General features: G+C 29.6%; 1 protein-coding gene across 1 annotated transcript; it reads right to left on the bottom strand.

Moving 5' to 3' along the window:
- Positions 1-6,532: 6,532 nt before the first annotated feature.
- On the bottom strand, positions 6,533-17,456 carry LOC114940939 (fatty acid synthase-like). Its single transcript, XM_085486550.1, is given in 22 exon segments — positions 6,533-6,712; positions 6,812-7,063; positions 7,140-7,394; positions 7,540-8,009; positions 8,097-8,619; positions 8,622-8,930; positions 9,011-9,707; positions 10,028-10,266; positions 10,348-11,363; positions 11,528-11,929; positions 12,065-12,369; positions 12,531-13,006; positions 13,096-13,362; positions 13,364-13,414; positions 13,509-13,669; positions 13,752-13,959; positions 14,077-14,370; positions 14,604-15,022; positions 15,167-15,386; positions 15,388-15,399; positions 15,588-15,838; positions 17,150-17,456. Coding segments are annotated over 22 exon segments (7,170 nt in total). The 5' UTR covers positions 17,313-17,456.
- Between the last annotated feature and the right edge of the window lie 1,720 nt (positions 17,457-19,176).

Below are 19,176 nucleotides of genomic sequence, written 5' to 3'. Positions count from 1 at the left end.
AATGTTGAATTTATTTATATAAGGAACCCCGTATGTGATAAGTATCTCATTATTATAAAATACGAACTCTTATTATTTATATGCATTTAAATAATTAAATAATTTACAATTATTAACATAAAGGAACATTATGTGCTTTGTAATAGTGCATGCCGAATTGCACTTCATGTGTATGTATATAACATGTAAATCAATGAAAGAAGCAATATCTACTTGATAAGATAAATATAAATTTTAATTCTTTATATTAAATGTTGCTTCTTAATAGAAAAAATGCAATAGTTATACAATTAACTGGTTTATATTATAGAAAAAAGCAAAGGTAAATTTCTGATCCTATCGCACCTTTACTGATTCTGTTGATATATTTTAATTTTATTAATTTTCCATGATGTTTTTATCATATTAATTATCAATTAGATAAATGACGATATGTATTACTTTCAATTGCGAAGAATCTGACGTTTTGAAATGAATAAAAAATTAGTAATAAATCAGGGGGTCACAAACACCGACAATAAATTGGTATTTTTAAATAAATAACTTTAATATAATTCTATTTACTAACAAAATAAATGTATATTATATAGAAAACTTCGATTCACGCGATGAAACTATTTGTTATCAATTTTATTTTATACTGCCCTCAGAAATAAAAAACAACTGCGTTATTCATATATAAGTACATATTATTAATAAACATTCAAATAATATATACAATGTCGTGAACTTTAGGTGCAATCTTTATATGCAATTTTAATGTAGTCAAATGCTTTTTCCTGTATCGTATTAACCTTCTCAATTATTGTTTAAAGTCAACGACTGCAATGAACTGTAATAATTTCAATAAATCCTATTCCAATTGTACATACATTCAAATATTTAAACAAGATCGTATATAAAGTCCATTAAATCAAAGTATATTGTTATACCTTTTTTTCGAAACGCCACTTGATTATTTCGATATGCATTGTGCATTATTTCGTTTCGATGAGTGTCTGTCATTGAGCAAAAATTTATGTAATTTAACAGCTTGAATTACAAAAATGTTAGTAATAATGTATGAATAATTGTATCCATTTATATAATACGAATTTAATAGGAATGCTTCTAAAAAACAGCAAAGTTATAATAAACTACTTTCGAGTTTGTAACAATATAATATGTAGAAAGATTATCATTATAAAGATTGCGTATTTTGACAAGTTTTTTAATCTCGAGTATTCATCAGTTAAGTTTATTTGTGGTGTATTGTTTTTCCCATAGAATGCGCAATGATCAAGTGTGTTACTTTAGCTATGTGAAAACAGAATACTAAATATAAAGATTACTTACAGAAGTATTTCAGGAAATAGTATTTATTCTTTTATAAAAATGTTTTGTAATATTTAAATCCTATAAGATATATAAATAAATAAATATACATATATACATATACATATATACATATACATATGTGCGCGCGCGTGTGCGTGCGTGCGTGCGTGTGTGTGTGTGTGTGTGCAGATATATGTATGTGTGTATTACGTGTGTGTTAAAAATCCTGTCCAGTTTGTAATATTTCTCTCAATTTGTATAAACTATTTCTTAATTATAATTTCCTTTAATTTTGTTTAACTTGTTTCAATTTAATATCCTATCGTTTCTGTGTTAGCTATTTCTTTTTCTTATGTTTTACTCATTAACGGCGATAATTAAACTTAATCATAGGATATATTTCTATAACTTACTTTTTGTGTTTTCTCAAATTTTTTCCTATTGAAATATTTAAGTAATAAAGTTTTAACACTATTGCTTTATTTAATTACATATACATTTTTGAAAAATGATCATTCTTATAAATTTCTTTTTTTTTTAAATGTTGCCATATCTCTCTTTTTGCAACTAATTTATTTGTATCTTATGTAAATGTAAAATACAGTATTGATTTAATTATATACAAATTATTTTTATTAAATGATTACTATATAAAAGAAAGTGGTAATCAGAAATTTCCAAGATGTTACATAAATTAAATTACATGACCTCGTACAATCGACAAAATGTCAGGGCTACGGGTGAGTTTTATACGATAAGATATATGTTTCATATGAATATAATATATATATATATATATATATATATATATATATATATATATATATGCGCGCAAAAACTTATTTAATATTTTCTCTACTTTCTTACATTTTATATATACTTTGTTGTTCACTTTTATCTACTTTGATACTCAATGCATCTTGCAAATACTATCGATAATACGATTTTATATTAAGTTACAATATGACTTTCTAATCGTTTTTAATCTCGTAATAAAGAAATCTTCTCTGACATATAATTGCGATAAAGAAATGTTTAAAGTTTGATTCAAATTTTGCTAATACTAATATTATTCATCTTGTAAGATTGAAAATTAAATTTCACGCAATTTCGCGGAAACGTCGTTGTCGAGTAATTTCAATGTTTATTGTTTGATAGTGTACTTTTCATATAGTAATGTTTTCATATAGTTTGATCCCTCAAACTATTATTTTAACAAAATCCAGTTTGTATCGTCTTTTATTTTAAATAAGAATTATTACGATATGTGTATGTACATACATATATAGCTATAAACTCGAAAAACTTATAAATAATAAAGTTTTCGTTCAAGTAACATTTACAAAAAGATCTTTACTTTTTCACATCTTAACAAATTTCTATATTAAAATATTCTAATTTGAGGAAATCTATTTGTTATGACTTGCTAAGCAACTATTTTATACAAACTTTAAAAGTTCCGATTATCAACTAATTGTAAATGCATTTTCCAATGTTGGATTTTAATGTTCTCACATAAAATTCAAACAACACAGCGATTAGACACTGAGATATACATACATATTATGTTAAGTTATGCAAAAACACATTTTCCTGAGTTCTCTTCAGAGCGCATTGTCCGGCAAAATGCTACAATCCGTTACGTTGATTAGATTGAAGTTCCCTCGGTGACGTGTACGCCACTATAAAATATAACATGCTTCCTGCCTCAAGAGAATAAATCCATTTTACGATATTTTTTTTCTATTATATCGACAGATTATTCAATAATTTGTTTGTCATAATTTATCATTTCTTACGCAACTTTCTTTTAACTTAAAACTCTCAATTATAATAATTATTTCATTTGAATAAATATTATTGCTTGTAAATTTCTTTATGTCTACTTTCCTAGGTGCGACAAACTGTAAAAATATATATTATTAGAAAGTCTCTTCTATAAAATATGTCGTTACCAAAGGAGATAAGTATATAATGTTTATGGTATTGTGAATTATGTATGATTCTCGAAAAGAAGATTCCATAAGCGTGATCAAATGGTGAAGTAATATTTTCACCGGACAACACAAGGCCGCAAATATTTATTAAACTATTAGACTCGCGGACATTATACTATATGATTCACTCAATTAAAATTGCAAATTAAAACTATTGCACAATAAATTGTTTGATTGTAATAGACTATATTTCAAGGATCAATTTTTTAATTTTTCTCATGCAGATTAGCAAAAACAGATTATTGTTTCTCTAATGAGACGTTAATGTATTGGAAATTATCGATCACTAATCGATATATTTTGTAAAATCTAGCATCGGATGAAGTAAATGCGATGTCTATATATACGGATGTACATATATGTATTGAATGCAGAAAAGGGGAGAAACTTCTCGAGCATGTTTTTGTGGAACTTTTGGATGCAAGCGAGATGCATTGAAAGAAGAAAAAACCCGGCTGACAAAATTTTACACCTCGAAGAAGAAGAAATCAAGAAATTAAGATTCCCGTCTTCTCTTTCCTCCTTTATCGACTTGGGTTACTACTGATGCAGCGAAGGTCTAAAGAAAGGTAGATAGAGGATGAAACTCGAGCAAGGTAGATAGACGCAAGCAGGTAGATAAATCGAGAGAGACGTCGTTGAAGCATGAGACATTGAGAAAGGAGGAAATAAAGGGAGAGCAGAGAGGAAAGACCCGCGTGCGTCTCTCTTCTTCGAAGAGATGAAAAAGAATCAAGAAGAAGAATTCAGGACGGAATCTATTTGACAGCGTCGCTTAGAAGTCGCTGTTAGAGGCGCCTCTCTCTTTCTCTTTGCGAGCGTGGAAAATGTTAGTGTCGCAGCCGATCTCGAATTGATCTTCTGGAAAATGTGAAGATCGGACAGAGAGCAAAGGTAGAAAAAAAGCTTAAGAGAGAGAGAGAGCAGAAGATCGGGAGATGTCAGGGACCTTTGGAACACAAGCGTAAGAGGCCGCCATAAAACAGAACATAAAAGTCTCGTGACTCCAATCTCTATTCGCTCTCTTCTTCTCATTTTTTTTGCTCACACTCAGTATTCTACTATTATCTCATGAAATTATTTTGGTATATATTTGATATGCCAAAATGATTTTTGATAAGTTCTCGACTCATCAGCGAACCGAGCTGAGGGTTCCCGGAAGAGACCGATTTTGCTTCTCGAGTCGAGTTGGGACCTGTTGGTCCCCGTTCCATTCCATTCCGTTCTATTTTCGCCATTCAAATCGACGAGCGTCGCTCGACAGAACGGAGTAATGTTGAAAGTAATGAATATGTGAATAATAGTATGAGTATATATGTATATTAAATTTTCACAGAGCAAATATAATTTACAATTATTTACATAAAAAAAGCATCCTTATTTATTTCGTCTTCTGAATGTCTTCTGAATTGTGTATATTATGTATATTTATAATATGTAAATTAAAAGAGGCGATTCTATAATATATCTATTTAACAAAATAAATAGTAACTGTAATTCTGTTGAGAAGGTACAATAGTAATGCAATTTTTTATTCTGGAAGAAAGACAATGTATTATTCATACAGGTTATAGGTGCGTCTTATTAATAAACGTACCAATTATACAATTTAACAAACTTTGTATGCAATCTTTCAATTTTAATGTGGTCAAAGGTCCTCTCTATTGTATTATATTGACCCTTTCAACCACATCGATTGAAGTCAACGACTGCATGTTGATTGTAGTTTATTGTAGTAATTCAAACAGATCTTGCTCCAATTACACTGTTCAACAAAAAAATGAATTTTTTTTGCAACGAGACTAGTTGTTTCTTATAGTTTTTTTTTTGAACGCTAAATACGAATTCGACTTCCAAATTGCTCTATCACGTCACGGTTTTAAGAAATTTATAATTAAAGGTGCAAAAAGTGTCTGTTTCATGAACTTTGTCATATTATAGTAACAATATGTGACAATAGCTGACTAAGTAAATACTTCGGTTGACGAGTTACAAACAGTTTTAAATTATGTTGATTTAATCTTTTAGGTCTTTTAGGTCGCTAAATACGAACCCAATGAGAAAATTGTCAAAATGGTGGATTCAATATAAAGGATTTATAAAAATAACATTTTTTAATCTTTACATTGCCCATATTGAATACCATTTTTGATTTGATAATTTGGACGTTGATTTTATCTTCAGTGACCTAAAAGACCTTCAGTACAAGTCACAGCTAACTTCTGCAATACCCCATATTTGATTAGAGATATATATCATACATCTTAACATTAATCGCGATAATTTATATTGAGGGTTGAAAGTCATAACAATATACTTTTGAAAGCAAAAAAACTTCTTTATCACGTCACATATTGGAGCTATAATATAACAAAGTTCGTGAAAATAGTCATTTTTTGCAACTTTAATTGCAAATTTCTTAAAATTATGACGTGATGGAGCAATTTGGAAGACAGATATGTGTTCAGTGTCTAAAAACTATAAGAAACGACTAGTTTCATTTTCAGTGATGCCATTTGATTATCACGATATAAATACTGGATATCTTTTCATATCAATGCGAAGTTATTCATTGAGGACAGATTGTGTAATTAAATAGTTTAAATATCGAAAAAATTAACAATATGTAAAAATTTTATCTGTTTGATAATTTAACACTATTGCTTTGAAAAAATGGAAAAATTGTAATAAATTCTTGTGAATTTTTTAATAATATTATGTTAAAGAGTTGTTATGGTGTATTTAAATATTTTATTGTCTTTAAAAAAATAAACTAATTTCTTTAAATATGTATATTTAAACTACTTTCTCTAAATATGTATATTTCTTTAAATATTTGTTATGCTTTATTATAATTATGTTTTATCATATTTATAAATCATATAAATGTAGATAAAACTTATATTTGATTAATAAGAAGCTTGAATAGATAAAATAAAATTTTATGTTCTTTCAAATTTCCAATACAATATTTTACACTTTCATTAATTAATGCTACTTGAAATATTTAAAATTAAATACGTTTATTGTAAAAATACATAACTCTATATATAATTAAAATTTAACGAAATAAATACATGTTAATACTGTATATTATACAAAAAAAATTGTATAAATACAATGTTAAAAAACAATTATTTTATTTTTAATTGAAAACGTGTAAAATTGTAAGATATATTAAACATTATTATACTGTATAATATCTAATCATTTAACTTCTACGATCTCGAATAAATATATTTAACAAATGTATTTTTATCGTCATCATCTGTCACATTTAACTTTAATTTTGGAAATTTGATATGATCTTCATTGATCGCAGCTAAGACTTTATCATTGTCCAGCATGGTAATATGATTACCTTCGACATAATGTACTTCTACATTTCCTTTAGTTACCTAAAAAATTATTTTTCAATTGAAACTATTGTGTAAAAGTGACCTTATAATTATTACAGCATGTAATTACATTACATAATTGTTATTTCATATAATTACTTTATGTAAGCCATAATCTTCTTGAGCAAAGTGCAGCGATTGTATAGTAGGTTTCAGAAGTGTTATCGGTGATTCAATTTTCGGTAATTGTGTAATATCATATTTATGAAGAGCAATTATTCGCTCGTAAATTGTTGTACATACAGATTTATTATATTTCGTTGATAATTTTGTGTAAGTTGGAGGAACATGAGATATGAAAATATCTAATTTTTTATCCCAATTGGAACATTTGTTTAACTCCAAAAGAAGCTATAAAGATTAAATTACTTGTAACTTATGTATCAAAAAATTACTCATTTAAAAATAATACTTTTGAAAAATATACCTTTCCACTAAGTACTGGTTGTATAGTATCCATTATTCCCAAAAGAATATTATTTTCAAGTTCGCCGACCGTGTTAAAAGGTAAATGTTGATTTGCCATTGCTTTCATATGTTCAGGTGAGCCATCAATAAGCACTACACGGCCTTGGAGATTCATTTCTTCTATCTTACGTACTAATTCAATTGCAATCACTGAACCCATAGAATAACCCACTATTACAAAGTTTTGACACAATTTCTTTTTGTTTAAAAGATGCTGCAAACATATATATATATATATATATATATATATATTAAAATATTAAAATAAAAATATTAAAATAATAGTATAATAATTGTATTTTGCCATTCTAATATTATGTAAGATATTATAATAGTAATTAAAAATAAGATTTGTATACTTGTAAAAGGCGACCAGCGATCTCGCTTATTGAAGTACAGTTTAGGCCAATATGATACGTTCTATGTTGTAAGCATGTTGCTGGAGCTTCAATTAAATGCACTAACGAATCAAAAATACTTCCACAGCCTTCTATTCCTGGTATTAAAAATATTTCGCTTCTTGCCATGTTTTTTTTTGTTGGCATGTCTATACAGACATCGGAAATCAGATCATCGTTACCTATCAAGCGAACGAGCAGTTTAATACCAGTTACATCGTTTTCATCTCGGCCACTTTTATCTTTTGACAAGTCTCTTTCTTTGAACATTTCTATAAGTTTTGCAAAACTGAGATAACGAATATCCTGAGTTGTAAGGAAAACATCGAACTCCCGTTCTAAAGTCTGTTTAATTTCTACAGCCATCATCGAATCCATGCCGAGCTCGGGCAATGGTGTGTGACGAGCAACGTTATTTAAATCTTTCAGACCTATATGTTAACATTTTGATTCGCTTTAATATACATTAATTTAATTTTCTTAATTAAACGATTTAATTGTTATGGCATATGACTTACCCAGAATATTAGCAACAGTTTCAACAATATTGCCTGTGCCAAAAGCATCTGAACGCTTCTCAGCTACAACCATACTCTCTACTACAGGATGCTTTTGTAACAAAAATTCTTCAAGTTTCTCGATGCAGGAAACTATTTTTTGCTGCAATGTGCCGCCTATGACCATTTCTTTATCATCATCTTGCATGTCGGCCACAAGACCGACATCGCCCACTGCGCCCCACTGAATCGCTAGTCCGTGTAAACCTTCTTGAACTCTTCTCTCGCAAATTCTTTCCATTACAGAATTTGCCATACCGTAATTGCTCTGTCCAGCATTACCTCTGCCACAGGAAACTGAAGAGAAGACAACAAAGTGTCGAAGCTGAAGACATACCTTTCTAGACAATTGATCCAAGTTTCTCGTTGCCCAAGCTTTCGCATTAAATGGCTCTTGAAATGTATTTGCAGTATGATTCTGGCAGATCTTATCATTCAATGCCACAGCAAGATTAAATATAGTATCTACTGGTGCTATCTTTTCCTGCCTGTTCTCAATATACGTTCGCAATCATCTACGTCCGATGCGTCGACGTTCGATATAACAAATACCTTTACTCCGTAAGATTTCCACAGGTCGATTTTCATTTGTTGATATCCATTTTTTATTCCTTTGCGCGAGATAAGCACAAGATTTTCGGCACCTCGAATGACCAACCAATCTGCTAATTCTAAACCGAAACCACCCAAGCCACCAAAAATGACGTATGTCTTGTTCGCCATACAATAATAACGCGGAAGTGCTAGAATTGGTGCGTTGATAGATTCATCTTCTTTATGTATTTTTATAATTATCTAAAAATTGTAATATATTAACTCGATTATATTCATTGCTTACTGATGTACTGCCTCTCTTGATACGTGATATGACTTACTTTTCCTATATGCTTTCCAGCTGCCATATATCTAAATGCAGACTCAATTTCATCTCTCTGAAAAATTTTTCTGCTTATTGGCTTGATAGCTCCGCTACGAATACCTTTGTCTAGTAACTTCTGCAGTTCCATTCTATATTCGTCTGTGTACACCGTAAAAAAATTATCAAACATAACGCTATAAAATTTAATGCTCTTGCAAAAGACAGACAGATCTAACATGTTGTTGGTCATAAAATCGAATTTGCCAATTTCCAAAAAACGTCCTCCTTTTGCGAGACAACGAATAGACGCCTGAAGTTTATCTTCGGCTAATGAATTCAGTACGATATCTACACCACGACCTTTGGTCTGTTGCAATATCATTTGCTCGAAACTGGTATCACGCGAATTTCCAATATGATCCTCTGGAATAGATGGAAAGGTTTCTCTAATAAATCGCCGTTTTTCCGGAGTGCCAACTGTAGTGAATATTTCACAGTTTTTGAAAAGCGCGAGATTAATCGCGGCCTGACCTACGGCGCCAGTACCCGAATGAATTAATATCTTATCTCCTTTTTCTATTTGTGCTTTCATATATAATCCGTAATAGCATGTTCCGTAAGCGCATGGAATTGTGGCAGCGTCCTCCAGCGTCCATTCGTCGGGAATATCCCAGCTTAAATTTTTATTGGGTTCGCACATGTTTGCTATACATCTAAATAAAAAATTATTATATATTTTAAATGAAAAAAATTAATTATATACTTTATTATGCATATTTTTCAATATAATAAAAATATTTCAATTCTGCTTTTGAATTAAAATCTCAATATATAGATACACTGACTAATTATACTGATTTATTTTGATTTATTATAAAAACTAAAATTTAATTTTTTATCCAAAATATTTTTTTCTACAATATCTGTCCAAATTATTTTATCCAATTATTTAAGTTATCTAAATTATGTATTTTTCTAGTACAGCTATAAGCTTCAAATTTTTGTAAACAATTATTAGTATGCGATGACGTACCTATTTTCCAAAATTCCCATTATTCTGCGTCCAGCACTATTGATACCGACATATTCGAAACCTATCATACATTCCTCTAATCGTCCACGTGACGTATATTCATCCATAATGATTTTGGCGGTTGATATCATTACATCTTTAAAATTAATAGACGCATAAATAATGTGAACAATATTTTCATGCTGATCCAAAGCAAGCGGACCCTCGATCCAGCGAAATGAATTCAAATCACCTCGAATCTAAGGGTAACACGATTTATTGTAAAGGATTCAGTTTAAAAATTTGATTAAAAAATGTAATTTTAAAAGTCTGTTATTTACCATTTGATTAACAAAAGCGTGATATGAGGGTTTGGGTGTTAAAGGTGATAACGGAAGATGTCTGTATGATCCCCATATCTGTCCCGGACGTAAAACATTTGTAATTAGATCAATTTCGAGTTGCTTCGCGTACAACGGCTCGTCCAAAGAGAATTCCGGAGCTGCCTCGTCTTGAATAAGCATACCTCTTATTAATTCACCACCTGGTTCTCTCCTCAAACAATTAACAAGACCTAATAAACCACTTTCGAAATCTTTTTGTCCTACTAAAATTATTCTCGAGTTATTATTATCTTCGCTTAAGCTGGATGTTAATTGGTCTAACCAAGAGAATTCATAATTGTTTACATAAATAACGTGTGTCTTTCTCATCAGTTTTGTTTTCTTCTTTAAGAGTGTAATGTGCTCTTTTATCGTGCGTTTTTCAAGAACTATTTCGAAATCATATTTCTTCGCATTTAGAAGATCGCTCCTTGTAAGTGGTTGTCCCCGTGTCAATAAAAATCCGCCGTTGTTTAATGCCAGCAGGATTTCCTTTAAGGTTTCACTCTTATCATTTGATAATAGATTAAATCCTGCGATTAAGATCGCATTTTCATCCTTTGATAATTTCATGGAGTGGGAAATTGTAATTTTTGAAGGTAGAGTAATAGTATTAAAACAATCTTTTCGAATTATCAAATTGATGTTAGGTTTGATCATCGGTAGATTATCTAAGACTTCGAGAAACAATGGGGATGCTATATCTTCTGTCGTTATCTCGTCCACTTGTTCAATCAATTCCATAATTTTTACTTTTGTTATTTGATGATATTCTAAAGCGAGATGAGTCGATATGATTATACTCTCTTGTAAGGAAACTTCGGCTATGTCACGATGCGCTATAAATCTGTACTCTTCAAGAACGGGACTCGCAGTTGGCTTTCGACGAAATATAGAAGTAGCTTTGATACCCCGAATTTCAATACCACCAGATACTATCGTATCCATATCTTTGTATACGCGTACAGGAAGCTCTGCAATATAAAATTAATTAACTTTTTTTTATTGTTTACAATATTCTATACGCCCGTATTATGTTCTAATATATTTTTTAATTTTAAAATTTCACATAGATGTATAAAATATATTAATTCAATAAAATCATTTTAGTTCGATGTATGTCTTTCGGTAAACTTACGCTTCTCTTCAGCTGTTATGTTTTTTATGCACTGTGCATGAAACTTCGAATTAATCACTAATTTTTGTATCTCCGTAGGAACATAAAGACTTCTCATATCTATTCCCAAGATTTTTATTTGCAACATATTATCCATGAATGTTACCCAATTATTTGTCCAAGCTATATGTCCTCGTCTTCCTGTTGTCGATGAACTTTTCAATCCTCGAAATAAATGGGCATATTGATATCCACGTAATCTAAGTTCTTTATAAATATCTTTAGTTTTCATCACTTCCTCTTCGTCTACAGAATTCTCTTGTAAATGTTCTTGTAAGCTTTCTTTAGCCGGATCTGACGTAATGCGCGCTCTACCAGTAACGACAGCATTACCTCCTTCAATTATTTCAAAATTTCCAGTGCCTAGATAATATATATTTAAATATATAATAATAACCACAATATTTATTTTTTATTACAAATATTATAATCATATTATAATGCTGTGTCAAAGTTGTTTATGAAATATATGTAGAATATTTTCTAAACATACTTTACCTTCCTGCACCATTATCGTTAGCTCTAGTTCACTTTGCTTTGGAATATGCGTGGCTCGCAGAAACTTGACATTTTCAAATACAATAGGTATTTCATTAAACCACTGTCCCCTCAGCATACTAATCGTATCCCAAATGAAAACAAGATATCCCGTGGCCGGCAACAAGTTTCGTCCGTCGATTACGTGACCACTCATGTATTCGAAAGATTCGTCTTTCAATGTAATATTGACAACTCTTTCTCCAGAATTGATCTTTTTTTGTGTTTTAAAACACATTACGTACCAGTCTTCGGAATGATTCCACCTAGAATATAATAAAAAATGTCTTCATCAATTAACAAATTTGAAGTTTAAAGAGAAATTGTATTACTAAAATTATTTGAACCACAATCTACACTTCATAAAATTATTTTACTTTTTTTTTGCATTTTTTTAATATGTTTAATAAATGATCAATATACACACTTGACTGACGGCGAAATCATTGGAGTTCCACGACTAACAGGAAATTGCACAGTCGGATACAAATTTGCTACTTGCGGTTGTAAGCCGCAGTTGTATATTTGTCCCAATCCTTGCAAAAATATTTTAACATTGTCTTTCTGATTGCATTGTAGTAATGTGATACTGGATGTATCAAACAGTTCCTTCATAGCATTCTGAAGAATTTCATTTGGTGCGATTTCGAGGGTTATCACATTTTTGGGAATCAATCGCGTAATTGCTTTGAAAAATACGGGATTTAGAAGATTATTTGTAAAATATTCAGCGCAGGATATTTCATTCCTGCGAAACAAACTTTGCCACATCTGATTATGCGTTATGGTATCTGGTATTATTCGGTTTAGATAAGACAGAATCGTGTCTTTCATAGATGCCATATGACGACTATGAAGAGGAATATTGCTGCAGTTAATTTCTTTAGCAAAGATATTGTTAATCTAAAAAAGTATAAATGCTGATTCAATGTAATTGCTCATCTTACTTCTGATATTAAAACTAAAATATTTAATTAAAAGGTAATACAAACTTGTAACTTTGTTATAAATGCTTTTACTGATTCGCTTGACCCACTTATAAAGCAAGTATTTTGACTATTACAGCAGATTACATCAATGTCTGGTGGACATATATTTTTTGCATTCTCATAACTAATACCAATATCCGCTATGGCTTCTTGAATTAATTTTGTTTCACTCAACACCAATCCTATATAATACGAGGATAGAAGCACTTGTTCCATTGTAAAATTACCAGTTACGTATCCGCAACAGAGTTCACCAATCGAATGACCGACTAACATAATCTGGCACTATATTTACGGACTTTAAGAGATCTATTAATCCGATCTAAAGTGAAGTATTTTTTTTATTATAATTCGAAATAAATTATATAATTTGCACATAATAATTCACACGATAATAATAATGATAAATTCATTACCTGCATTACAGTAACGCCAACCAACGAGTTCAATATATTATTAAAGACTGCTTCGTCTTTGCTTGTTAATACATCAATGACACGCATTCCACGTGTTCTTAAAATCGTATCGCATTTTTCTACAGTTTTATGAAATGCCGGAAATTGCAATAATGCTTGACCTATCAATGTATAACATAAGATAATTTAATTATAAGTTACTGTTTTTCTGATACATACATATGTACAAAGTAAGATGCGTACCCATTCCAGGCCATTGCGAGCCTAATCCAGAAAACACGAAACAAATCGGCTTTTTTTTACCTGCATAATATTGTATTTCTTTTATCGTTTTTATCGTTGCTTCAGATTCGATAATTGCATATCCTCTGTAAGAATGATCCTTCATGTCGTCAGAAAAGAGATCATGCAGCAGTCGAATATATTCAACGTCTATCGGTTGATTCTCGATCTAATATAGAAATATATTTGTTTATTTTAATATAAAATATTTGGTCTATTTTATTTAAATTGTATAAATATGCTTTTATCGGAAATATAATATTTTATCGACAGAAGTTTTGCATACCTCATTTAATAATGATTCGACTGCTTGTTTATTACGGCCAGATACAATAACAAGGCGCGGTAAATCGTCATTTGGCGCTCCTCCATTAACTTTTTCCTTCTGATTAGATCGTAACAAAATATGACAATTAGCTCCACCGAAACCAAAGGAATTAACACCCACGAAACCAGGCTTCCATGGTGTCGGATTATTTACTACGCGTATACTTCCTTCATCAAAAGCTTTAACACCTTTTCGTGCTTGTGTAAAATTTATATTTGGTGGAATTATGCCGGTTTGTATCGCAATTATAACCTTTTGAAAAATAATTTTATCAGAAATATTTCTTCACTCTTTGTAAAATTATTATTTTTTTATAGAATTTATGAGCCAGAAGTAAAAAGAAAACAAAAACAGTATTAGCTTTAACTAAATTATTTTATGATTCTGTGTGCATATGAGACTGTCAGTATATGATTGTATGACTTTAATAAATTGTTATATAAATTATAAAAATAAATTATTGTAAATATTATCATTACCATTACCTTAGCAATTTGACATATACCAGCAGCAGCCTCAGAGTGACCCAAATTTGACTTGACAGAACCGATCAACAGAGGAGTCTGTCTGCCCTTGCAGAAAACTCTCTCGAGTGCGTTGATTTCTTCCGGATCGCCAACTTTGGTACCGGTACCATGAGCTTCCATATAAGTTAAGGAAGATGGAGATATACCGCATTCATCGTAAAATTCTTGAAGCAAAACTCCTTGCATTTCGCTGGACGGAAAAGTAATGCCTTGTTCTTTGTATCCATCACAGTTCGTTTTGGCGTACACGACGGTAGCATAAATTCTTTTAGCATTCTTTGCTTTTTGCAGGTATATTATACCGATTGTCTCACTACGCATATAACCGTTTGCATTATCATCAAAAGATCTACATATTCCGTTAGGCGATAGTACTCCTATAAAATTATAAATAATTGTGAAAAGTAATATATATAATAATTAAAATATATTATTTATTTTATGTGTATACATATATTTCTTCAAATCTATCTTATATAAATTTTATATATAAATTTATTTGTTTTAACGAGCAACAATACCAAGTCGTGCGAATAGCAAAGCTAAATTGGGGTGTAAACAGAGATTTGCACCACCGACTATAGCAGCGTCACACTCCCCCGATTGCATACTTCTATAAGCATGCTCCATTGCAAACAGACTTGAACTGCAAGCGGTATCGATTGAGTAAGACGGTCCTATTACACCCAACCAGTGAGAAATTCGATTTGCCATCATAGCCTTGCTACAGCCATAAATTGCAGGAACCAGTTACCTAATGTATATACATAGATTATTTAGAGACTTTATATGACTATTGCACATGTCTTTATATAAAAAGAAATTATTTTTCTATAATTTAATATATTAAAGCATTGTCCATGAAATAATTTTTTTGATGATTACTATATAAATTTAAACTAGATTATTGTTCGTATTATTTATTCATAATATTTTGCATACCTGATGTTTTTCATAAAACCAATTTCCCTCCGATTCGGAAAAACACATTCCTATAAAAACTCCTGTTTTTGTTCCGTGTAAATCTTTCGGATTTACTCCCGCGTCGGCAATGGCCTCGTAGGTATGTTCTAATAGCATTCTGCTCATAGGATCTATGAAGGGAACTTCGTCGAAGAGAATATCAAAATATTTTGCATCAAACTTCTCCAGATTGTTGATTTTTCCTGTGCGTTGAGGTATTTCAGGATGAACTGTAAATTTTAGATAATATACTGTAAATGAGAGATATTTTTACTTCAAGAAGATTTTGTATGATGTATAATTATGCATATAATATATAATTATATCAATTGAGTCTATATAAGTGATCGATTGATTATAAATAATTAATATAAAACGTGTATATATATATATATATATATATATATATATATACACTGGTCAAAAAAATTTTTGCAACACACAATTAATATCAATATTTCACATAAGTTCAAGTAAGCGTATTTCCGCGAAAAATTATCGTATTTGAAAAATTTTTGTTTTGTTTTAGAGGGTGAAGTCTGTGCTTTAAGAAACTTTTATTCGATTTTGATTTAATTTTTTCCACCTCTCCTCTCCTCTTTAACTAGAAAGGTGTGTTTTTTGTTTTATATTTCTAAATATCGCAGGAATAACGAACTGTGGGCTTCTGATCTCTGCTAAGGGATGCTAGACAGAATATACCTCCACGTGGTGCATTCTAGATAATGCTAAAACAGTCCGTGATCTTTACATGCAAAATGTACTTACAATTCTGAATCATGGTTTTCCAATTATTAACCATTTATGTATATACATAATATTTTTTAATACATTTAAGCCATTTTACCAATGTTTTCACAATTCCTCGGACAAATAATTGTCCATTACATTTCCTTTTACCTGAAGATCTAAACAATGATTTTTCAACGTTTTTTCACTTTGCACTTGAAAGCGAAAATCGACACTTTTTTAACACCCTCCTTTGAATAAAATTTGCGAAAAAAATTTATTTTACCCCATAGAGTTTGTTAAATTTTGTAATTTTTAAACAAAAAACACCTTTCCAGTTAAAGGAGAGGAGAGAGAAGGAGAGGATGAAATCAAAATCGAATGAAAGTTTCTTAAAGTAGAGACTTCACCCTTTAAAACAAAAAAATTTTCAAATACGATAATTTTTCCCGGACATATACTTATTTGAATTTACGCGAAATTTTGATATTAATTGCGTATTGCGATAATTTTTGACTATTGTGTATATATATATATATATATATAAGTTGTATTTATAATTATATATAACTATATGGAAATAACAGCTGATTAACGAAATAATACACACACGCATACACAAGATATACATATAAAAGATAAACATATTAAATCATATTATTTTTACTGGAAAATATTTTATGTAATGTAGATGTGTAATGTCAATATATAAATAACAAATTTAGATCTTTGAGATATAATTTTTTTAGAATATATGTTATACCATTTTCTCACATTATGTACACAAATTTGGTGGAATTAAATGTTATTACCTTGAGTCCATCGTCGATCATCATCCGATCCAAGATCTATTTTGTTAAGCAGATTATGCTGAAGATGTCTAATATTGTCAGAATTAGGAAATCTACCGGCAATACCAGAAATAACGATCTCGTCTTCTTCAACACCGGGAAGTTTAACTTTCTCATAATCCATCTTTTAAATGCTTTAAATCAGAATTACTAAGATGTGAAAAAATAAAAAATGTGACACAAATGTGAAGACGTAAAATTTTTTTTATTACTGTTGACAATTTATTAATCTATTTTGTGTTTTCATTTTATTTATATATCCAAACAACATTACGTCTAAAATAACGGAACATAAGACGTTTTAAAGATATCTTATTGACATCTTAAAGAAATATTTTAATATAATGTCTAAAAGACATCTTAATGACTCCTTTAAGACGTCTTATGTCCCAATTTTAGACATTTTAAATCTATTTACCTTAATATTTCCGATTTAGACTCTTAAAAGTTTTTATTATTTTGCGATTAATTACGATTGAAATCTTGTAACATTATGAATTGTATGATGTTGAATTTATTTATATAAGGAAACCCTGTATGTGATAAGTATCTCATTATTATAAAATACGAATTCTTATTATTTATATGCATTTAAATAATTAAATAATTTACAATTATTAACATAAAGGAACATTATGTGCTTTGTAATAGTGCATGCCGAATTGCACTTCATGTGTATGTATATAACATGTAAATCAATGAAAGAAGCAATATCTACTTGATAAGATAAATATAAATTTTAATTCTTTATATTAAATTTTGCTTCTTAATAGAAAAAATGCAATAGTTATACAATTAACTGGTTTATATTATAGAAAAAAGCAAAGGTAAATTTCTGACCCTATCGCACCCTTACTGATTCTGTTGATATATTTTAATTTTATTAATTTTCCATGATGTTATTATCATATTAATTATCAATTAGATAGATGACGCTATGTATTACTTTCAATTGCAAAGAATCTGACGTTTTGAAATGAATAAAAAATTAGTAATAAATCAGGGGGTCACAAACGCTGACAATAAATTGGTATTTTTAAATAAATAACTTTAATATAATTCTATTTACTAACAAAATAAATGTATATTATATAGAAAACTTCGATTCACGCGATGAAACTATTTGTTATCAATTTTATTTTATACTGCCTTCAGAAATAAAAAACAACTGCGTTATTCATATATAAGTACATATTATTAATAAACATTCAAATAATATATACAATATCGTGAACTTTAGGTGTAATCTTTATATGCAATTTTAATGTAGTCAAAAATGCTTTTTCCTGTATCGTATTAACCTTCTCAATTATTGATTAAAGTCAACGACTGCAATGAACTGTAATAATTTCAATAAATCCTATTCTAATTGTACATACATTCAAATATTTAAACACGATCGTATATAAAATTCATTAAACCAAAGTATATTGTTACCTTTTTTTTCGATACGCATTGTGCATTATTTCGTTTCAATGAGTGTCTGTCATTGAGCAAAAATTATGTAATTTAACAGCTTGAATTACGAAAATGTTAGTAATAATGTATGAATAATTGTATCCATTACAATACGATTTTAATAGGATTGCTTCTAAAAAACAGCAAAGTTATAATAAACTGCTTTCGAGTTTGTAACAATATAATATGTAGAAAGATTATCATTATAAAGATTGCGTATTTTGACAAGTTTTTTAATCTCGAGTATTCATCAGTTAAGTTTATTTGTAGTGTATTGTTTTTCTCATGAAATGCGCAATGATCAAGATTATAAAAATGTGTTGTAATATTTAAATCCTATAAGATATATAAATAAATAAATATACATATATACACATATACATATGTGCGCGCGCGTGTGCGTGCGTGCGTGTGTGTGTGTGTGTGTGCAGGTATATGTATGTGTGTATTACGTGTGTGTTAAAAATCCTGTCCAGTTTGTAATATTTCTCACAATTTGTATAAACTATTTTTTAATTTTAATATCCTTT

Source organism: Nylanderia fulva, unplaced genomic scaffold (genome assembly GCF_048542155.1).
Source record: "Nylanderia fulva isolate GAGA-0341 unplaced genomic scaffold, ASM4854215v1 Scaffold45, whole genome shotgun sequence".
NCBI classification, from domain to species: Eukaryota; Metazoa; Arthropoda; class Insecta; order Hymenoptera; family Formicidae; genus Nylanderia; species Nylanderia fulva.
The sequence above is the reverse complement of the archived record's forward strand: the minus strand, read 5'-3'. Positions and strand labels throughout refer to the sequence as shown.